General features: G+C 33.2%; 1 protein-coding gene across 1 annotated transcript; it reads right to left on the bottom strand.

Annotated features, from left to right (window-relative positions):
• Positions 1-258: 258 nt before the first annotated feature.
• LOC117116366 (golgin subfamily A member 6-like protein 22) lies at positions 259-21,431 on the bottom strand. Its single transcript, XM_033260390.1, has 8 exons — positions 21,258-21,431; positions 19,007-19,068; positions 17,369-17,887; positions 17,045-17,179; positions 15,327-15,371; positions 3,821-3,871; positions 2,978-3,076; positions 259-324 (listed from the first exon to the last, which is right to left on the bottom strand). Exons 1-8 carry the CDS (start codon positions 21,385-21,387, stop codon positions 274-276), a joined length of 1,092 nt encoding a protein of 363 aa, XP_033116281.1. The 5' UTR covers positions 21,388-21,431; the 3' UTR covers positions 259-273.
• Between the last annotated feature and the right edge of the window lie 3,606 nt (positions 21,432-25,037).

Below are 25,037 nucleotides of genomic sequence, written 5' to 3'. Positions count from 1 at the left end.
ATGTAGTAACTATCAGAATACTAACAAATGAAAGTGTTGAGGAACTTGGAAAAGTGGATTTTATTGGCAAAATTTTAAGTTCCTTGCAAACAAAATGAAAGTTGATTTTTTTTTTGTCACGTGTGGAATGACAGTGTCAGACGTATCCTTTTTGAGAGCCATAATTTATAATATCTAAATTTAATCATGCCAAGAAGGGTATTTATTTGTAAAAGACAGGCAAATTGGAAAGGAAATTAATTACAGGAAGATATGATGGGATAAAAGGACTTATTAATCTAAATGAATAAATAAACAGAAGGAAATACTCACATTTATAAAGTCCTGGGATTCATCAGAAATATGAAAAGGAAAACATCAATTAAATAGATTACAAATTATAAGCACTGATGCAGTGATAATTATTATAAGATTAATTTGTGAAAATAAATCTTAATTTTTATAAAAATAAATTAGGCTATATTATTATGAATACTGGTAAGCCTAAAGAAAAACACAGAGTAATATAATAATTCATTACAGTTTTTGCTTTGGCTTCTATCTATTTTAATCACACCAAAAAAAATATGACCAAAACAAATTGAAATTCAACTTCTTAAAAAATACTAACAATTCATAAATTATTTGTGCATAAAAAGGATGAAAACCTTTGTAAATTATATCATTAAATTTAAATCTCATAACGACTGGTTAAAATTCCACCTGGTTAGCTCCTTATAGAATGTAAATTAAACCGCTGTCACTTTTTGTAAATTTACATGTGTATCTGTTTGAATTATATCTAACTTGTATATTTGTAATGAATAACAATAAGAAACCAATTGGCAATGAAGTACTTAGGCCAAAATAAAAACAGTTGTCAACCAGTGGTAGAAATTGATTTTTTATGGTATGCTTTTTATGTATGGTTTGAGCTAGGCTCAATTTCCTGGTCTGGGCATATCTCTCTTGAGGAAATCCTTAGAATGCATTTGATTTATGAGGCAAGCATTTGTGAGGCTTGTACAAATCACACGCATTTACATAGGTCTTACTCATAAAAGACATCCAACTTAAAATAGTTTATCAACGAAACAAAGCATCCAGGCATTTCGAGTCAAAGGACCCTATCAATGGGAGGCTCTCTCCCTGACATGAAAATATTGTTAAATAAATTCCAAGTGACAAGGCGGCCACAAAAGGGAATGCATGTGGGATTGAGTGAGATATATTTTGAGTGCGTAGATGGTCTTTGTCATAGAATGAAACCCCAAGTTCATTTGAAAAGTAATGTTTGGCAAAGTTATCCATAACAAACACTTCAACAAATTCAATGCTTGTAGGCCTACTTATAACTGCCAAAGTTTGAGACAAGATCAGTATGTAACAAAAAAATCTGTAGTACAGTTGACAATATTCTTCTCAAAGCATCCAAATGCATGTCATCTTCTAATCTATGCTAATTTTGCATCCTAAATTGATAACAAATTTAAAAGTTAAGATGAATTTCTGGAAATCATATCCAATGATTTCCATTTATTTTAATTTAACTAAAGAAAGGTCAAAAATTTTGTTATTAATAAAGATATTTTTACATGTTGTTTCAAGGAAACATCATATTTAATGGGTATAATTTCTGCCAAATACATCATTACAAAACAATAAAAATTGTTGCAAAACAATAAAAACAAGGCAAGGAAAGACCAAACAGGTGCTAGACATGCAAGTTGATCAACTCAATACAGTACAGATACAAACAGAACAGTTACTCCCCAACAGCAACATCTACAAGAAAGCGACCAACTATAACAAATTTAAAGAAATAGTTATTGAATTAATTTAAAAGTTTAATATTAAAAGAATTAACAGATAAATTTAAATTATGAATTTCACCAGGTTTTTCTTGTAGCAGGTGGAGTAAAAGATGAAAAATTAATGTAATGATTTATAAAATGTTTTACTTTTTAATGTATTGTTTCTTTTATATGAATTTTGTATAAATTTGATTTCTCTTGTACATATTAATATACAGTATTTCAATTTTTCATTGTTTATAAAATAATATATTTTAATATTCAGTGCTGTGATTATAAATGCTTACCAGTTGAGTCAAATATAACTATAGCTATAATGTCTTACTTCATACCATATTGCAAATTTTATATGTATTTTGTATATAAATTTGATTTCTCTTGCACACATTAATATTCTTAAATTGTTTATAATAATTTAATATATTTCAATACTCATTGATTTTAAATGTTTGCCAGTTTTTGAATGCATTTCCTTCTTTTATGTTGTACAATAACTGATTTCTTGATTCAGTATTCAAGATTCAGACATACAAAAATCTAGCAAAATGTAAGACGAAAAAAAGTGTTGATACGGGCATGTGAATGAACATCCATGTAAAAACAAAACATCCACATAACATCTCGTAAACTTTCCATCTCAGTGTGAGATTTGTATTAAATTTTCATCTAACAATATACAATAAGTCATACATGACTAAAATCATCTATTGGACTATAATTCTCTATAAACTAAGCTAGACAGAGAGTTCAAAACCAAGCCCTACTTCACTGCATAATTCATTTAATGGTATACAGTAAGTACAGTACAGCGGTCAGAACTTCCAGTTATATATACAGTATATATTTTTTTTCCTACAACATATGAAATGTGTTTGAATGAAACATGAAAAACTTCATTACACAAACAATCCTTATTTTGATTTACAGTTAGGCAAATTGGCAAGTAATATATTTTCTCATTTCTATTTTTGACTGAAGCCTGAATGGTAATAAATAAATTTTCCAAAGCAAGCCATCCAAAATATTTAAGTTTATTGTTCAGATTTTTAGCTGAATAATAAAGTGCGTATTTAAGCCAATTTGACAAGTGTGATTTTAAAGATAGTTTATTAATTAAGCATGTAGATTTAAATTTAGGGCAATATTTAAAAGTTACATTTTAACAAAAGGTGAACAAACTATACCTTTGAATAGGCCAAGTCCTTGTTTTCACTCAGCAATAAACTTAGGTTGGCAAGATCATTTTGAGCTGAATACAAAATCCATAACCGTTCTTGCCCAGACTAAAAAAGTCAAATCAAAATAAAACATTAAAAATAATCATTCAAACTAACAGTCATATAATTTTCTATTTTTAAATTAATTAAAAATGAAACATATTACTGTAAAATAGCAGAATTTATCAATGGTCCACATGGCTGAACAAACATTTAATATAATGCTCAGTACAGTGTGTAATCATAAAAATAATAATGTGACATTTTACATAGTGCATATTGTATGTGCTTTACATTATGACACCCGGTAACTGAATCAAACACCATTAGTTGGTCTATACTGTCGTGATAAAGACCTTAAAATTATTTAAAAATTAAATTGCAATTTAATAATAATTCAGACTATGAGACTAGACATATTACTATATCAATTATCATAATTTCTGATCTTATAAAGAAATCATACTAAATAAAATGACATTAATTTATTTTTTGAAACTTATGCAATTCCAAAACGGAGTTTATTATTATCATGAGTTCTACGTCTAAAAAATACTTGGTTTATAATATTCAATAACAATAATAACTATATTTCACAAGTAAACAGTAATTAAAACAATAATAATAAAATATAGCTTTATGATGATGATCATATTATTATAAATGATATAAATGAATAAATATAATATAATAACAATAACAACATAAATATAACAATAATAAAGTTAATAATAATAATAACAATAATAATAATAAAAAAAATAATAATAATACATATAGTAATTACATAATAACTATCATATTTCTTACAATGGTTGACTTAAGAGATGCCTGTGATCCTGACGAAGACAATGTATCTTTCTGTGAAATGAATGAAATGAGAACAAAATGAATTATTAAATCATAATAAAGAAATACAATACAGTTCCTCTGATATAAGCCTGCCGACCTTCCCTCCCTCTCCCCCTTGAACATAATAGAGTAATGGGAAAACAGTAGGCCTATAGTATACCTGGGGAATAAACTTCCCACAAAAAAAAACAAAAAACACAAACTGACATTTCCCATAGTGTAGTCTCATTAAAAAAATGGTACAGTATTATGTAAAACTCAGTAGAGCAAGATATTCAAATCTTAACTCTGGGCTTTTTGCTCAGGAAAATGTTGGTATGTGAAATCAGACATGCAGTAAAGTACAGTAGGAAGTGGGCTTCATACCAAAGGAACTACAATAGAGATGACCATATAGAAATATGTATCATTTACATCACAATGACAATCCTAATTCTGATTTTAAACAATAGTTAACAGTTTGATAAAAATATTACTGGTACGTATATCTTTCATTTAAAATCAAATAAATTTAAAGCAAGCATGGCACTGGAAAAGGTGCAAACAACACAAAAATATTCGATTTATATCTTCAAACAAACTTGGTAAATATCTATGAATTCTGAAATTCATTTCATGCCCATTTTAAAAAACTAAATAAAAATTTTAACTAAAAAAAACCCAATATTTTAGCTACCTGTACCACATATTTATGATGTTTCATAAAAGTTTAACCTTTATTTTAGTATTAGTCACTTCAAAAGAAATTTCGCTATAAAATGACACTTAAAAGAATCTTGTATCTTTTATGTAGAGTTGACTAATTAAGCAATATTTTATTTAATTGGCTGTGGAATGATTGGTGAACACAGCAGATAAAAGAATGACAAAATTGCTCACCTCGCGATTTTAATCAAAAACGTTCTGCTGCCCTCTTTAAGTGTATAGGCCAACAACCAAGTTGCCTTGGACTACTGTGAGGGTCTTGCTACAACTTAATTTAGGATTTTTTAACATGCCTGTAAACAACTACATCATACATTGATTCCTGTTTACATTGCCGATTTAGAGACAGAAAGCAGTCTAGCAATGGGTTAAAAACTTTGTTAGAAGCTAATACTGATCTTTATACCAGTATTTAAATTTGATGTGTTAATTTACACAGTTAGAAAAGCAATTATGCTGGTAAAGCATTTCAGAGAAAAACATAACAACTTCAAAGAATCAGAAAAGAAAAAAGTCTAACTTTTGAATGTGCCAGCATATCTGATTGGCAAGATATACTATTTTGTGTCTTGTTTAAAAAGTAGTGTTGAGACTCTACAAATTAAGGATCTTTATAGTAAAATTAAGGGTCTTCTGACAAGTGCTCTTGTACTTCTAGTGTAGATTTTTATCGTATGATTTTTATCAAATAGTTTGAAATTAAATGTGACTAATCAATCACATCAGAATAGCTGGATTGATTATCCTTATAACAGCTTCAATTGAACAGTACATTATTCCTTACAACATGATTGATAGACTATGTCAACAAAGCTTTATTGTCACACAGTATAAATACAGATAGTATCTTAGAAAGATTAGTAGAAATATGTACAGCAGGTGAACAAAAAACCATAAATTATAATGAGATGGAAAAAGTATTAACAAAGAAATCAAGAAGATTGCAGGGATGAGTTATGATTTCAGATTAAAAATATGAATGATTTGGTTTTGATGTTTGTGAAATGAGTCCTAATAATGAGACTTTCAAGTACCTTTTTTCATTTATTGCTGTTTTTTGCTTACCGTACCTATACCAGTGGCATGCCAACTTAAACCCTGATAATTAATATGTAAAATCAAGATGATTTTGTGTGGATTTTTCAAGGATAGGGTGTGCAAAGAGGGGGACAGATGTTAACAGCTGCACTTCCTTATAAAAAAAAAAATACAAATGACGGTAATAGGCCTACTGCAAAATGAAAGTACTGTACACTATTAAATGCTAACATTATCAAATAGGCTGCCAACAACCTCAACAAACAATTTGGCAAAACCTCACCCACTTCTTAACAATGCTGCAGTCCTTCCACACAAACATAGAGCATAATCACAAACTTGGTTTATTTAAAAAAAAAATTATTTTGGGGCCAGTAGGTAACTTTTTTGTTCTATTCTGTCAAGCGCAGTGTTAGCAGCTTTTGATTTTTGCCCTAAACATCTTTTTAATAATTAAATCCAAAGCCTTTTAATTAACTTAAAAACATTCATAAAATAATATTCATGAAAATATCATCTGAAAATTTGTTTGTATTTTAAAGACTTTTTGTTGCACATTGAAATTCAGGGACACAAAGTTAGAAAGTGGCTACCAAAAATTATTTGACTATCAAAAGAAAATACTGAACATTAACTAGATGTCCTGAAGCTTGTTAACAAATCCTTCCATTAATAAAAACTAGTTCACTTACAGTTATTCTCTACAATTCACATAGATTCAACAAATCCGAATTAATGAAGTATTAAGATTTTCCTGCTAAACAAGGTTGGCTATACAGTAATCTAAAGACAGTTATTCTCCACTATTCACCTTTTAATAGGTACCATAAGAAGATAAAGAATTTAGTGGTAATGATTACAAAGTTTGTTGCTAAACAAGCTTAGCTATAAAGATGGATTTGCTTTACTAAACAATGCAACTTAAGGTATTATATGCCGCAATCAAGTCAGATTTCTAACATTAAATCCTTGCTGTTGTCAAATACCTGGGTTTAGTCTTCAAAGAGCTTTTTATTTTTACAATTCCTTTATTAACACAAATTAAACCAGCTGAATAGACCAATTCTGAGATGAACATTTGTAAGGGGAAATAAAAGAGTATCCTATATAAGATTGTAATCTCTTTACTTTTCAGGCTTTTGAGACCTACAGGTTAGCAATCATCGAATTTGTCAATCTTTAACGGAGTTATAGCTAGAAATACTATTATCTGGCAATGGGGATAAGCCCTTAATCTTCACTGGAGTCTCTCAAAAAATCAGGGGTATTGATCAGGGGCATACAGATCCTTTTTACGAAAGATGAACTTATCAAAGCAAAACAAGTTACAATGTGGTTGTTCAACATTTTCTAGACATTCATAACTTAACAAAAGACAGATCAAAAGGGTTGGTTTTGACAACAATGTATTACTTTGTACTAACTTAGAGGCAGATTGCTGACTAAAGATGAATTCAGGTCAAAGGTAAAAAAGGCTAAAAAATGTCAAAGGGATTTTTATTTCCACCTTAGGGGTTTAATTTTTAAGAGAACTTATGTGTATTTTTTAATTCAATATGTTCCCACATTAGTTCTCTACAATGTGTGTTTTTTTTTTTTCAATAATGAGTTAAAGATTGCCGCCTCTGCAAAAAACAGCAATTTTGGGGTTTGGAGCCACTTCTAAGTAGAAATACCTTCTGAATTACTCAGCCAAATGTCATCATGTCTGTACGGGTAGATAAGTGGTATGGTAACAGACTGACACTACAGTAACACAAAGTAAAACTTTGAACTCGCACAAATTAACCTAAATAATGAGACTACAGACCCTACTATATATGAAGACTAAAAGTTGAATGACAAAGGGCAATTTCTTTATTTTTCATTTAAACTTTTTGGGGTTTAGAGTAGGACCATGTTAAATAGGAAATAAATACGACCAGACAATCATATATTGTGTATGTGTAGTTGTGCAGATTGTTAAAGTTCAATTTCTTCAGTTTACCAGATGTTATCTTCTGGTTCTCCTGCATAAACTTATCAGTAGATAAGCATCGTTGCTGAGCCTTACATGAAGTGCCCCCCAGCACCACCCACCCACCAGTGATGTCTTCTCTATGAAACAAATAGCCATCCATACATTATGCTTCGTAAATATAAGTGGGTTAGAAATTCAGAAAGGTGTTAAAACAAGTAATTCAAAAACCTCATGGCTAAGAAATTGCCTAGCCAACCAGTCAAAGTAGGGGATAAAAAATAAAACGCTTGCAGGCTTTCCTGATCTCAGTGGTAGTAACATTAATGGCTTTGCTAACAGCCTTTTTGCTAGCCCTTTTGTTTCAAGACGACAACTCACTATACTACATTTTTCATTTTAATTTTTTATCGCAAAGTATAAAAGGTGAGTTGATGGAACAGAACAAAAACTGTTTAGCTTCCACAAACAAACCAACACTTTATAGTAATTGTATTGTTACTAGGCCCCCTTTGTTAGGGAATGGGATGAAAAGAAAGAATTAGCAGCATGTGGATTTAAAATCACCATATCATCATAATCATAGATTTAATTAATTGAGCACCAGAAAATATTTAAACAAATTATTAAATTAAAAGTTGGTTCTGCAAACTCCATCATTTCTTAAGCCATAAAATAACTCCAAAATCGGTTTCAAACTGTTCACATCCAAAAAGCATAAAACACCACTTGTACAGTAGAGTAGGCTTACAGCACTCCCTAAGCTTCAGAAAGACCACCATAGGCTAGAAGAATCAACAAGTAAGGTCTATTCCTACTTACTGTATGTGTCTGTAGCCCATAAATTACTACATTTTCAACTTTGCTTTCCCCAACCAACCCCGAGAGCATATAGGCATTAGCCATTGATCTACTTGTATAGCTGATACCGAGTAGGCTGATTCAACTTACCCAAATTTAATCATTTTTTATTTTGATTTTTAAATTTTTATTTTGATTTGATTTTTGTCATTATTGTCATTATTCTGAAATTGGCCTCTGGTGATCTGCAGCACCAGTACTACCAGTACAGTATCCTCTGTCTCACCTAACTCTTATGATAGGTTTATTGAAGGAGTCAAGCGATCGACTCAAATTGAAATCTGACGTTGCTGGATTTCAAGCGGGGTCTTTAGCATAGGAAGCAGGAACATTACCCCTAGGGCAAGAATTTTTATACCCTGTTTAGAAAACCCACTGCCCACCAATAATTGTGATTTCAAATAAAAATAAATTTTATTTTTGGCTAATTAGTGTACCTGCCACCACAAAAAAAAATGGAAATTTCACAAAAAAACAAAAGTTTTTCTTTATTTTTTATTGTGCTGCTTTGCAAATCTAAAAAAAAACATGTATATTTCTTCCTATTATATAAATTTAAAGCATTTAACCACCCCATACTACACTGTTTACATGCACAAATAAAACTTTATTTTTATTTTCTCCTCCGTCTGGATGTTTTTGGCAAAACTATTTGCTAAATAGAAAATAAATTTTTTTTTTCCACCCTCCTTTAACAATCTTTTAAAAAAAAAAGTTTGCAAAACAAGGTATTAAATAAGTTTCGCCTTAGGCAAACACTCAGCTCATTCTACAGAACCTGTTGAGTATCAAACTAACTGTTTGGTCTAGGATGCTAAATATTAAGTCTCATAAGGAAGTTGGGGACAATTTTAAGTCATGAGAAAAAAAATAGATTTGTGCTCTTGATTCCTCCAATTTCCGGTTACTGTATAACATAAGTACTTAAAATATAACTTGTTCATTTCTTAATTTAAGCTTTATACATGTTTAGTAGCAAACTGCTGTTTAACCCATAGGATCTGGATGCTAAATATATAGCAAGTCTTATAAATGAAAAGTTTAGGAAATAGAGCTATTTTAAGTCATGCGACAAAGTGCTGTTTTTTTTTTTTTTTTGGAACCAGGATTTGAACAGGACTGTAGGACCCAGGACTCCTTCCAATTACCGGTGATAACATAAGTGCTAAAAAACTTAATTAATTCTTAATTATGCTACAAAACCTGTTTAGTACCAAACTACTGTTTAAACAACAGGACCCATGTAAATATATAGCGAGTCTTGCAATATAAAATTTAGGAGGTGATGCTATTTTAAGTTATGAAGAAAAAAATCCTGTTTTTTTTCTCCAGGATTTCAACATACTGTAGAACCCTGGATTCCTCCAATTACCAGGGTAAAATAAATGCTCAAAATATAACTTATTTAATTCTTTATTATGCTACAGAACCTGTTTAGTACCAAACTAATGTTTACTCCCCAGGATCTGGATGCTAAATATATAGCAAGTCTTATGAAAAGTGAAGCTATTTTAAGTTATAAGAAAAATTCTGCTTTTTACCATGATTTGAACCTACAGTACTGTACAGTAAGTCCCTGAATAAATTCTTTATTCAATGACCAGTTGAGTGGATTTATCAAATTAGGCCTAAAAATGATTGAAGTAAAACAAGATTATGTGAACTTGCCTTATTTAAACGCGTCAAACTTATTTTTGCTAAGCTCTTATTTGATGATGCTACTTACTCTTCGTGTGTTAATATTTTTGCTGATTATAACATTTTTACATTTGAAAAGAGAATTTAATTTTTTTAAGACTCCTGACCATTCCCTTTATTCTTTTCTTCCTTCACACCGCCAATCTTCCATTGCTCTTAGGAATTCTCATCACCTCAGATTTTTAAACGTTTCTTCTAAAACCGATCGTTTTCATAAATCTTTCCTTCATTTTCTCTACGTCTTCTTTCATCTCTTAATCGTGACCCTGATGAATTAAACATTGGTTCCATCTGGAATGCCCTTTCTATGAAGTAGTTGCATGTGCTTTATTTTATATGTTTTTCTTTTCAATGTATTTATGTGTAGGCCTATATATGTATAGTTTAAGCGGATAGTAGCCCTCGATGGCTTATGAAGCAATAAAGTGAATTGAATTGAAATAATTTTGGATACTTTTTATGAAAGATAATGCTTCAACCAAGTAGCAGCATGAAAAATGCGCACTCCTGTTGTTGAGACGGCGTCACCACCACTACCACGTACACGCAGGTACTCCGGCGACAGTATGCTTTGCTCCGGAAGCTTCCACCTTGGATAAGCCTTGGCTCTACTACCCTGCACTGCTAAGGTGGCAACGCCTGCTCAAGTAAGGGAGTTGCGACTTTAAGGAACAAAAAACAAAACACAAATACTACAAAAATTGTAAAAAGATAAACTTAAAAAAGGTGTGTTTTAAGTTTCTTCTTAAATGTATGAACGAAAGTTGCTAAATATTACGTAGCATGATGACATAACATGTACGTGTGTGCGACTTGTAAACAATTGTAGCAGTTTTTTTTATATAAGAACTAGTATTAAAAAGCTCTGCCCAGCGTTTTGTTTTACCAATTTTAGGCTTAACATTGCTTTTATACAAGTGTCTGACATTTTCTCAGAGCTACTATAAAACAGGCTAAGAAAGGTTGATCAATAAGCTTACTGTAAATTAGTTTTAATTTAAGGTATTTTCTAAGCTGAGATCGATAAATCCCAGATCAGAGCAATACAGTATAATGGAAGTGCATGAAGTCTTTTGTATTATAAATGCAATATAGCATAAAACTAGATTTAGATGTAGGAAGAGAGCTGAATTAAATTGTGACCTAATCCCAGATTTCCTTGGATTTGAAGCTAAGTACATTGTAACCACAAGTTAAACCTATTGTTCTAAGAAATGGGAGGAGAAACATTTTTTTCTTGTTTAACCATACTTTAACCTTACTGTCATTAAGTTGGGTTAATTAAAGTAGGTGAAAAATGCATGCATCATGGTTATACTGTAAGCCCTAAGCCTTTACCGAGACAGTGATTGTTTAAGAAGAACGGGCTCTTTCTATAACAATTTCACACTATTTAAAAAACATTATAAAACAACTGACCGGTTCTTCACTAAACCATGGAGATCTTTGGCCACTGGTTCAATTCCATCCACTGAACTCTTTCTGATTCAGCTATAGTTGAATACAATAGAAGTTTCAATAACGCACTCTCTTTGGAAGAGATGTTAAATACTTCGGTCCTGTATGGCCAGTGTGCATGTTAAAGAATGCGGTAATTCTTCAAAAAAGAGTACAGGATTGTCCTCTGGTGCACTGCCCAGACGGAACCTGGAAACTTAGTGGGTTATTTTTTTATTTTATAGAACCATAATTTATATAGCGCCTTTCACAATTTGCAGATTTTATAAGCGATTATAAAAGGTGCTGGCTTCATTATTTCCCTGGCCACTGGATATACTGAATTGGCAGATCCACATATTGTGCAACTTTCTCTGCTCCCTGGGGAGTATCCCTGGTCATTGCTGCTTGGAACGCGCACGACCCATACATTCAATGTCATACCATCCTACCAGGTACCCAATTACACTCCTGGGTGGAGAGAGGCAAACGTAAGTAAAGTGCCTTACCCAGGGGCACAAGCAATGCGATAAGTGTCGGTCTCAAACTCCAATCTGACAATCAGAAATCCAACACCTTACACGGTGCACCACACACTCCTACACAGTGTCATCCACACCAAAAATACCCTTTTTTCCTCCATACATAGAGAATATAATTGCATAAAATTACTATACAATTTTAACAGGCTGAAATCCCAATCCCAATTTCTGAACTGCTTAAATCATGAGTTATGCCCTATCTAATTGTCTATTGTCAGAAACAAGTATCTTCAATATTCAATTAATATCATTTGGCCCCTAATAGACTATAATAACAGAACAGACATGTCTTTATTGTTTGAGCATGTGTTGAGCTGTTCCTTATTAAAAATACTTCCAATTTATTAAATTCTGAACCAATTTATTTCATATTTGGTTTTTAGACTATTGGCTATTGTACCTATTTGAGTTGCAAAAATCATAGAACCAAAGTTGGGGAGTTTTCTTAAACCTGAGTTAGCATTTTGTATACAAGTTTTGGGGTGGGATTAAGCCCCTGTCATTATGATATATATTTACAGGCCTATATGACAAGAAAAAATGTATTTTTTATGTATACGGCATAGAAAATGATTTAATTTAATTCTTGTTAATGTTTATTTTCATTTTAATGCACATGTTATTTTTCAACTGTGTATAAAACATATTAACATGGGAGGGAGAGATGATGTCAACATTAATTTCATTTTATGTTCACCTTCTTTCTTTATCATGTGTTACACTTTGTTAGTCATGGCAAGAAACAAGATAACCCAAGCCATGGGATCAATACAAATTTGTTGCCAGAAAAAAAAACAACATCTATCACTAATTAACTAAATTTTCAATTTTTTTAGCACGAAAAAGGAAGGCAAAAATACTCTTGGACATTATCTTTGAGGCGGTCAATTATCGTTGATTTGTCCAAGGGCTACAGGTCCAATCAGCAGACATTTCATATTAGAATAACATCTTAAGAAATTAAATTGTGCGTCCATCATTAGCTAAAATAAATATGAAATGTCATTTCGAATTAGGATGAAGTCAGGTTTTGAATTAACCTCTGGAAAAAAAGGGTCTGCATCATGTGAGCCTGCTTTACACTGACCAGAGACAATAATGACTGACGTTGAATATGATCGTAGATGATGTCAAAGTACTTGTAAAACATCAGTGTTCAAACTAAATAGCAGAAGTCGGCGACATGCTTCGACGAGGATTACATCGTATTGCTTGTGTGTTTTAAGTGTAGTTGGCACACAGCGGAGGCAAGGCACTTTAGTTATGCGTGAGTGGTCAAGGGTTCATATGATTCTTCTGTGTTTTGCATTGTAAATGCTTCCTGTACTGTATGCGAGCAAGCGATTTGCAAATAATATGCAAATAATGTATTAACATCAAAGATACTTGTACATGAGATGTTCATGTAGCACATACGCAAGATTCAGTAGATACGAAGCTAAACGAAAATGTGTGTGGGTAGTGGAAAAGAATAACACATTGATGTGAGTGTATGTGTGTGCATTTGTTCAGGAAATGCAAAATTGTGCAGTGGACAATCCTCTTCTAAAACATCATCAAAATTATGGATGACAAAAATAATACAATAGAACCCCTCATTTACGTACGGGACGGCCCCAGAGGCGTTCGTAAGAATCATTCGTATGTAAAATCTGGGTTGTGTGAAATTTCAAAGTATTTACTCTATTGATATGCTAGGCTTGGCCTGGACTGAAATTTTTTTTGGATTGGAGCCAAAACTCAAACTTGCGCTCGAAAGAAATTCAAAATAACAATCATAATAATGTACAGTACTATATATACTTGTTAATGTGTATAAAAATGTTTATTCTCTCTTTTTCAGGCAATAATATATGACTTATCTTCTAGCTTAAGAAGAATCACAGCCCCGCGGGCGTCGCAACAGGGCGAGTAACGTTTTTCACTCGATCCATGTGCTTGTGGCGTCAAGTAAATACTTGTACAGAATAACCCGGAAACCAGGGGTTCACAACTTTTTAAAAGAAGAGCGCTGATTGGCTGTAGACATGGCACGTGGACTTTTTTTTTTTGTATGCAATACGATTGTTCTACACCTACATTAACATTTGTCATGAATAATAAAGTTAAAAAGAAAATGTGGGTGTCAGTGTCTTATTTTATGGGGGAAATAATTAAATGGTAGATTAACGTTAGTAATCTTGATCTTTGTATCCAAATATATTCCCTTTCGAGTTTTGATAGGTGCCATGCTTTTCTCTAAACTTGCAATGATCATCTGAGTTAAAATTATAAATAGAACCTAAACGTGACTGTAGGCCTATACGCTACACAGTAATCTCTCGTGTGAAATTTATTTGAATATCATTGGTTAAAATAAATTTGGTAGGTGGTTAATTACGATTATTTTGTCTTTCCTACTACGTAAGAGTAAGGGCTAAGACACACATGATTTATTCAGTGGACAGCGTTCGTAAACAAATTTGAAAGTGAATAGCATTCACTTCCCAACTTTGTTTACGAACATTTTCCACTGAATAAATCATGCACATATCAATATGCCGACAACTTACGCATTGGGCAGATTTTTCTCACGGCTGCAGACATGAAGTATGATCACCGTGTTAAATGTCGGTGTATTCAAAGCGCACTATCTGCGTTTTGTATTGTAGTAGAGATCGCTGATAGTGTACAGCACACCGTCTAAGACCGAGTGAATAAACTCCAGCACAAGCCTAACAATTAATTCTTGACACGTGTGTTTTGTACATGTAATAAGAACTTTATTTATGACAACAATGACATGATTTTACGTTCGTAAAATTGGGAATTCGTAAATGAGGAGTTATACTGTAGTAGCATAGCACTGAAAGAACTAGAAACAGAACAACTGACTCAGGGCTCAGGCCCCATAGGGACCTTTGCCACTATGGTGAAGATTATTAGTGAAAAGAAATTGTCATCCATTTTGGAAACTACTCATTTAAACTAGACTTACAGTAAGTGTCCCCAATATAACACAGTTTAATAATACTTAATACATTATAAACTATCGTAACAAAATAATAAACTTGTCTTATGAAATTTAGTAAAACGTTACAGTAGTACATGAAGACTTGAACCTAATAGCTTGACTCATCAGAAGCCAAGGTGATGTGCAATTCAATGTAAATATGGTGGTTATGATACAAGTCTAAATATATTTAATCAAAATAAAATTGTAATGATATAAAGCATGTTTACTTACATTTAATGTTGGATCACTTCCTCTACTTGTTTCTGAAATAGGTTTCTGTGGGGAAAACAACACAAAGGAAACTGTTTTACTTCTACTATCTACATATATCTAACAACTAAAAAATCATCTTTCTAACCCCATCAGCTCCCTTCCACTCAAGACCCATACATTACTGATGCTAGGGCCTGCTAATAGGAAACATTTGTGAGCCTACTACTATACAGAATCTGATTGCGTTCAAAATACAAATTTATGTTATTTTTAAAACCGGCATGGTTGTAGTATCTTCTCTTAAAAAAGAATTTGTATTCCTGTATTTTAACAAATTTCAATTCAAATAATAATACTAATTCAAAGTTTCTTCTATACTGCTCATATGTATGCAAATTTATTTAAACTTTAATCATTGAGATTAGGTCTATAGATAGAATACCCGATCGAAAGTGGAGGTCCCAATTTGTGAGAAGAGCATGCGCACGTACTCTTGGAAGCCACCTGCAACGCTTCCATTGTAATGTTAAATTTGCTATTCTGACGTCACCACACGGTTGTCACAATAGCAAATTTAAGCATTGTAGGGTATGCTCTGACTCCCATTGACTCACTGAGTATGTGATTGGCCGATGTTAAAAACCCACCGTGCAGAAATTCTAAGCAGCTGAGAGTACGATGCGATAGGCCCGACTGTGACTTATACTAGATTGAAAAACTTTGCTACTCCAATGAACTGTAGCAATCCACTTGAAAATTCAGGTTTTGTATAGAAGACTGAGACTAAGAAATGCTAAATAAAACTGAGAAACTGTACTACTATATATTTTTATAATTTTTTTACTTTTAGCCATGGTAATTTTTATAACTTTTTTTACTTTTAGCCATGGTATGCTCTACATACCTTGCTTGCCTTGACGATCCGCCACTGGTAATGGTTAATATTTTTAAATTTAAATGTTTATATATTTTACATCCGACAGTAACAAAAACCGGTCAATTACAAGTTGGAATGATCCTTCATACATATACTCTCTATATGAGGCTTTGGGAGTGGAGCTGGTTTTGGTCATGAGAAAGAAGACTTGCTGTTACACGGTTGGAGCCCAGGGGCGGATTGCTATAAAACGGTCTTAACTGGTAGTCTTAACTGCTTGAATAAAGCCGGCTTTATCACTTAGACTGTCTTACTAAAGTAATTCCTCTAAGACCATTGCTATAAAACAGTCTTCCCTAAGACTGCTTTGAGTATTGAAATGCAAACAAGCACCCCCTGGCAACATAGGATTGGGGGCGACGTCATGCGTGCTCAACGCACGCAAATATTGTATCGAAATGAACGTAAGTAAACGTAGACCTACTTTCACAGACGCTGAGAAGCGTGCGGAATATTCGTTGTTTGATTCTCCGACTTTGACGATCTAGGCCTAGGTTTTGCCATTGCACTATTGAATTAATCAGCAGAACGCCATGATGAAAATGATTTAAGACCATTTTAAGCCTCCTCCGAGAAGGCTTTAAAATTTAAGACGGCTAACTGGTTAGACCGCAGTACTGTATATCAATGGTCTATAATCATAGACCAGTAGTGACGTCATGATTATAGTCGGCTAACCGTTAAGACCGTCTAAAGACCGCTTATAGCAATCCACCCCAGAGCTCTGGGATTAGAAGGCTTTGAACCGTAACCACCGAGCTATTCAGCTTCACTCCAATTGACACTATCAATTTCTTACCTGTGAACCTGCATTTCCTTTCCTTCTAGACCTTGGACTTTTTTCAGATTCAAATGATTTATTAATCATTTGAACCTGATCAGTAACACTTGAAATTTGAGCTTTTTCTTCGATAATTCGTTCACCTTCTTTAGACTAAAACATAATCAGGGGAAAAATACCAACACATTAAAAGAAAATAAACACATTACAAAATAAAACAGATAAATGGGTATTCAAAATTATATATTTTTAGGTTTGGAGTGGATGATCAACAATTTTTACATGCCCTAACCTCAAAAGCTGTGAATATTTTGATTTTAAAATTTTTTGTTTAGGACTTACACATACTACATCTCTTTGTTCTGATGGGCCTGTGTAACCATCGGGTTCATCGGTACCATCATCTCCTGATGGTTCAACAATCACGATTACATTTTTCTGAAACTCTTCCTGAGACTTCTTATCAAAGAGTTCTTTTTCCCTCTGCATTCGTTCTATCTCCTGCTGTTTTAAACCCTCCTGTATTCTTTCATTCCTTATTCTCTCCTCTTCATTCCTTCTTTGCTGTTCTTGTTTCTTCTTTTCTTGAGCTTTTTTCTCTTCTTCCATCCGCCTTTCTCTTTCTTGTTTCGCTGCCTGTCTTAATTTTTCCGCATGCCTCTTGTCCTCTTCCTCTAGACGTTTAGCCTGTTGCCGACATCTCTCCTCAGCGCTTCTTCTCTCCGCTTCTGACCTACTAGGTGACCTTTCAAGAGTACCTTGTTCGTATTCATGAGGATGTCCGATTCGCCATTGGCGTGGTGATGACTCTGAATCAACTGGCTCTCTGAATTTCTTTTTTAACACAAGGTATTTTACACCCTGTAGATAATAAACAATAAAAAATAATGGGCATCTATCTCTTTTATTTACTATTTTGCACTAAAACAATAAATAAAATATCAAGCATAATAAAAAAAAAATTAGCAAATAATATAACTATGAAAATTTATAGGCCGAGCTTCCTTATAACTACTGTATTTGGTACTGTGACATGAATAATGATCAGAGGTAGTTTGAAATTAGATATTTGGAGGAACCCCCTCTATTTCTGAGATATATTAATTGTGAAATGTTTTGTATTAATTAAATTTAATGTTAGTTTCACGTTTATGATTTTAAATTGTTTTCTGGTGAGAGGGTTTATTATTTTGTTGACAAGCAAAACACCTGTGATCAGTACATTGTTTTTTTATGAACAGAAATAAAAAATAAACATTGTATGGTACAGTAGTCAAGTAGTCAAGTCACTGATTATGCGAGTGTGTGGAGCGAAGCAACACAATTCTCATTTAAATCATTGTATCAATAACTTTTTTTCAGTTTTGAAAAAAAAAATAGCCAATAGCAAAAGTTCCATGAGCACAAGAGTGGGGACATGAAACATGAGATTTTATTTGGCCTTTTATCAAGGAACTTATAAACAACCAATTACATTCAAATGACATTAACATTTACATTCATAGTGCCTTTCTTTTCAGATACAAAAAACTAAGCTTGCATGTTGCAATCAACAGGTTTCAGAAGTGCTAAAAACGGGATTTTGATGAGGAAAAAGCTGATAAACAGTGAAAATTAGTCTTTAGACAATTGCTGGAGGGATTCTTCTACAATGATTATACAGTATGAGAAGTATTTTAAAGTTCTCTGATGCAAAAGTGAATCAGACCTTTTTATTTCTGATTTAACATGTTTAAAACGAGTGTAAAAAATGTTTTTATCGCATGTTGAAGCACAAAAAAATCATAAAATTAAAAAAAATGTCATTTACATGAAGCATGATATAGCATCAAACATTAATGTATCTTGACTTTTGTAAATGCTTTGATTGACAACATCCAGAATGCTTAGTAAAATTCCAATGTTTCTTATGATGTCAGATGATTGGTAAGCCATGATAACATGCTGCTGATGATAATCACTCAATACTTTGCTACTTACATTTTCATCTTTCTTCACTGCAACTAAATTTATATATTCCTTGAACTTTTGTCTGTAATATTCTGTTGAATTTAAACAAAAACGACAGGATTTATCATTATCTAATTCACTGTGTCTGAATTTATTCTAAATTTATTTAAATTGAATTGCGCTTAAGATAACGGCAAGACATATTTTGGTATCATGCCTTTTCCAGCGGATATAGTGCTCAAAAGTCATAATCATGAGGCAAAATTAAAAACTTCCAAATAGAACAATTAAATAACCTCCAAATAGAACAATTAAATGAGAAAAATGATTGATCATGATTTGTATCTGCTTGACTCAGTATGTTTAAAGATTTTCTAAACATGCTACTATACAAATTTAAATCATTTATTGAACAAATTCTACAATTCAACATCCAGAATAACATATTCAATCAATCAAACAACAAGGATTTGTAAAGTGACAACAATCAGTGAGAAACAATGTTCAGTGGCACTAATGGTATTAATTAAATAAACACGACACGGACCACACCTGCAAAATCATGTTTAAAATTCTATCAATTGAAAGTACATATAGTATTGGTTTTTTAATATAAAAACAAACTTTTATAGTGAAATGATTTTATACCAATATTGTTTATTTTTTCCACTATGTTTCAGAAATCACTGTGTCAACATTGCATATCTGTTAACGCATTGATGTTGACAACGAATGCTATTAACCATGACCTTTCGCATACTATGAAGTTTTGTTGAGATAAAAATATACTATAAAATTTCTTGTAATTTTTCAATTACAACAATCATTTGATACAAAATCTCTCATTGAACCTCCCACAATTATTATTTTAGAGTACGCCTACTGTATTTAGCAGTGTGTGTAGGGCTATACCATGTCAGATAGGTTTATGTGATTTCATTGCACTACTTTCTGAAAGTGGGCAAAAAAACATTTAACAGTTTTCTTAAATTTTTACCAGAATAAGGACAGTTATTGCTATAAGGATAATTTATATTTAATAGTATTTTAAAAGCATCTACTCTCTTGTGATAAAACATTTTTGCATCATGTCATCTTACATGGTTTCATTTGCTTTGATTGTTTCTGTGTAGGACCCAAATTTATGCCCTTAAAAAATGAAAAATACAATTTTTTTAAAGCATAAAACATGCATAACAACTACCTATACACACCATTGATATTTACTGTATTTCAGCACTGTTGAATAATTCCGTGCACAATTACATTTTTTCACCACATTGAAGAGAATATAATTAATGAGAGGCCTAGGCCTAGGAAGTATACCGTAAAACCTTGAATTAAAGCCCAGCGGGCTAAATCTCGAGATGAAGCCCATCTCGAATTGTAGACCCCCTTTTTAGTAAACTTGCAAAAGTAGCCTCGAGAAGAAGCCCATCTTGAATAGAAGCTCATGGGCTTCTTTTTAAGCCACCTTGGAAAAAAAGCTCATGGGTTTCTTTTTAAGATAGTGTAGGCTTCTTTTTGATGATGATGACAGTACAAACACTGTACATAAATGTTAGAAAACAAAATAAATTAAAAACAAGCTTGGTTTATACAGTAGTTTAGGTGATAATGCCATGTAAATACACTTCATGATATAAATTAATGTTACAGTGGCTTTATTTATTGTTTTATAGTACAAATTCAAAAAATTTAAAGCATTCATTCTAAAAAGAAGCCCACCCTCTTTACTTTGCAGAAATAGCCTCGAAAAGAAGACCATCATGAAAAGAAGCTCATCAAAAGTTCGCAAAAAAAAAAGAAGCCCAGGGCTTCAATTCAAAGTTTTACGGTATTTATATAGCCTTCTAGAACAGGCTTAACCTAGTTAGTTGATAGGCCTGTTGGATGAAAATATTTTGTCCATCTCTTTTTGAGAATCTGAACTGACAGAGTCTAGCTGGCCTAATAGGCCTGAGACTAAGCCCTAGACAGGCCTAGCTAGGTAAGGCCTAGGCCTAGGTCTACTCCAAACTCCAAGTAGTCATTACTAAAATAAAGTACAGTACAGTATATTTTGTGGTGTTTTTTTTTTCAGCAAATGGGAAAGTGACGTTTTCCTCGTCATTACTCATTAGATCACGATACATTATCCGTCCATAAGATAGGGTAGGCCCTAGCCTGCCAATACGAAACAGATCTGTATGTGCCAGGGTGCTAAACTCCACCGTTGAACCAGGAAGTGCGTCTTCACTTGGGCCTACAACAAACTCGAAAATAACCACCGATGGCTCACCTTTTTTCTTTTGATCAGGGTAATTAAGGTATTCTTTAAAATGTAATACAACGTCTGAATTCCTTGCTTTCCCACCCTGTCTCGCTAGATAATCCCTAATGTTGTCGGTATTTATGTCATTTTCCGCCATCGTTTTTTTGTAAACAAATCATCAGATAGGCCGCCGATCCTCAATATGAGAGAGCACGTTTGAGGGCGCTAAAGTAATTGGATGACAGGACGATTGACAGAGAGCTACAAGGACACCACCTGTGATTTATTGAAATCCATAAGCGTAGCGAACGATCAATACCTGTTCGTCATAGTTTTTTTCACCTAAGCTAAATATATTTCGTATACGTTGTAATTTCGTAGTCACCAACATATATATATATGTACATTATATGTACATATTATTATTCTCTTTGAAGGCAGAATTCCATAAATAGCCTACTGTTTCTCCATGTGTATCACATAATGAACAATCCTTATTTACGTTTTATTAGGACAATCATGTTCATATTCAAAAAAATAACTTTACACTTACAGTATAATTACTACTTTAATGTTAATGAACACATTTAAATGAATTAATAATATTTTCTTTAACTAAAGATATAGACCGATCAACGAATATAAAAATGTCCGCGTATATTTCGGCTCTAAAAATACTTGGGTTAATTAAAAAATTACACTTTAAAAAAAAAATAAGAACCAGTAGTACCATTTTGCCCAGGCTCAGTACTGTGTTCTTATTTCTTGGCCGATTTCTTATGTTACACTTTTCAAACATAGAAAAAATTACACATTAAATACACATTATTATTATTACGCAGGCAAAAACTGTACGGGAATGTAAATTTGGCCCTGGAAAAAATCTCCCTTCCCCCCTGAAAGGCCAAGGTAAAAATGGTCCCAAATCACATTATAGAGGGTATTACATAGTCACACCTACTGCACATAAAAGGTAGATATAATTTTGGGGTTTTTTCTAGTTTTTTAATATAAAAATCTCATTTGATATTTTACTTTGTTCTTAATTTTTTTAAGTAATTCCAGCCTCAGTCTTCTTATAAAAAAAATAAAAGTGTAATGCATGTCCCACCCAGTAGAGTTCCGGTAGCTAGCTACTTCAGAAACCATCACCAGAAATCTGACTGACAACCCCAAGTTCTTACAAAAAATAATATAATCAACTAAACTTCGGATTGCATCACTTATTTAATAGACGATATTGATGTAACAGCAGGATGTACCGTCATAGGGTTTACTGTACAACAAGTCAACGACAACTCATAACACAATTTTCGATCGTAATTTTAATGTAGGCCTAATGATCTAGTTCGTGGTATTTATCAACTCAAGTTTAATTGGCATCGAAGTAAACGAACCAGACGAGTAGGCCTATAGAGTACTGTATGCTCTGCAGTAGGATGCGAGACCCAAAAGCGTTCACGACAAAAACCACCGAGGTTTTAGTGCACAACCCAGCGGACACGCGGGTGATTAGATTTTCACCAACATCCTATTTGTGTTATTCACCCGTCTGCCTTCATGACATCTTAATTGTTTCAAATTCACACTTTTCAATGAAGGTAAATTAGTCTTTGGAAAATGTCTTCACTAGACACTGAGAATTTTCATGCACTTTTTGGCAACATAGCTTCGTCCAAATGTTGGTGAAATAGGCCTAAAAAAAATCTGGATGACTCAAAATAAAAGTAAGACGCCATTATATTTCAATAATTCGAACTTTATTTAAATAGTCATAAAAGAATAACACTTCAATCAAATTACTGTATATCGTTTTGGTTTTCATTATTTGTGGCTACAATTTATTGCAAAATAAGCCTCACAAAGAAAAAAATCATAACGCACACGAATAATGACGTAATCATTATCGCTACTACATTGGTTGACACGAAAATTAGTGCTCATTTTTTATATAAGCCTATAGGCCTATCTAAGACAACTAGGCTATACACAGTTGTTTCAGCCTATATTCATGTATCTTATTTGCAGTTCTCTTCATTGAAACACGTTTCTTTTTTCCTCTAGAGCCAGGCTTGTTGTTCTAATCGAACACACCATTAAAGAAGTTTTCATTCAGCCTAAATTAGGGCTATTTCTCATAAAAATTCTTTCCAACGCGTCATTACCGATTTATATTGTATACAGACAGGGGCGGATCCAGAAATCTCCAAAGGGGAGGGGGAGGCGGAAGTGGGGCCGAAAGTGGAGCTATTCGAGATAACACTATCCCAGGGGGTCCGGGGGCATGCCCCCGCGAAATGTTTGTGTTTTAGACAGCCGAAAATAACCTCTGTAGCATTTTGGGTTATCATTTTTTTCTTTTTCTTTCTTTTTTTCTTGTTTTTTTTCTCTTTTACCCTCCAAGGTGTGGGGGGGGGGGGGCTAAATCCGTCCCTGACAGATGAAGCATCCATATAACGGTTTTCTCCCTTTATCAGTATTTAAAATATTGGTATGTGCAATACAGTATCTCCGTGTACATAATTCAAATTCACCTCCCCCCCCCCTTCCATTACCCATCCCACTACAATACTCCTAGTAGATACGTGTTGTTGTTCTTTCATTTTAAAGGTTCGAAGCAACCGTAAAAAGAGTTAATGTTGAAAAGTAATCGTTAACAGATTTAATAATCTAGCTTTAAAATCTACAGCAACAGGTCTTTAACCGAAATGAGCTGTATGAAGGTAATCACCAAACAGAGGTTTTTCTGTATCGACCGCATAGGAATCGCGAAATGACACCGCATAAAACGGAGTAATTTCTAATTGAATTTTATGGCACGTCAATAATAGTCACAAACGTCCCAAAGACGCCTGTTCATTGGATTCGTTTTTCATTAATACATTAATACTTGCATCGATTTTCAAAACTTTGTCAGATCTAGAAGCTGTATTTACAGTATAAGCAATTTCAATCCGACAATTCATCCAAGTCTTGTCTGAATTCTGGATATTCCCAGCCTTCGATGAGAGAAGAAGCACCGAGTAATGTCTTTGACATTGGCTAAGATTAGCTTCAATAAGGTTACAACAACAAAGGATTGTTGCATCCGCTTTGGGGACATGAAGTGTATCTGAATCTGAAGTGTTAAGCGTTCTTGTCAATGAGAAATAATCGGAGCTATACGAGTGACGAGGGTCCTCAGATGTTACCGCCGATCATTCGAAATGATGAAAGACTTACTCTTTAGGGACAAGCTCTAAAGAAGATCACCCAATTGTTTCACTGAATATGGTCAGTCAAATCCGAACGGTTTCTTCTTTTGCGGCCGCGCGGTCATCAGATGTAACTTGTAAGAAGACTGTGGTCTGTGTAATCATTTGCCTTGTTATTAATTAGCCTGACCCCCTTCCTCTTATCGGCGAATTGGCTGCCAACAACTCAGGTGCTGACATCAAAGAAACCGAACATGGAAATTAAATGTGTCTTAACACTACAAAAGAGTCCGCACTTAATACTTTGCCTGCTTACTTTCAATATACTGTATCCTGCAGATGTAGCGGTCGTATCTGACAACGAATAGCCTAGCCTTTGACCACCTTTGACCAATGGGGTGTAATTCCTACGGTACAATCATACCGCAACTTAGGCCTACTTCAAATTCTCAGAAGCATTGCCGAAGAACAAAAAATACAGTAAATAGATTAACTTAATTTTGGAGGTATACACTCATTTACAGGTTTAAATGAAAAATTCGTTTAGTTTAAAAAAAAGTCACAGCCTACAATGTCTAAGCGTTCTGAAACCCCCCACCCCCCACACAATAAT

Source organism: Anneissia japonica, unplaced genomic scaffold, assembly GCF_011630105.1.
Source record: "Anneissia japonica isolate Jap-2015-1 unplaced genomic scaffold, ASM1163010v1 scaffold288144_len532060_cov191, whole genome shotgun sequence".
In the NCBI taxonomy this organism is placed as follows: domain Eukaryota; kingdom Metazoa; phylum Echinodermata; class Crinoidea; order Comatulida; family Comatulidae; genus Anneissia; species Anneissia japonica.
This window is presented reverse-complemented; position numbering and strand designations above follow the sequence as displayed.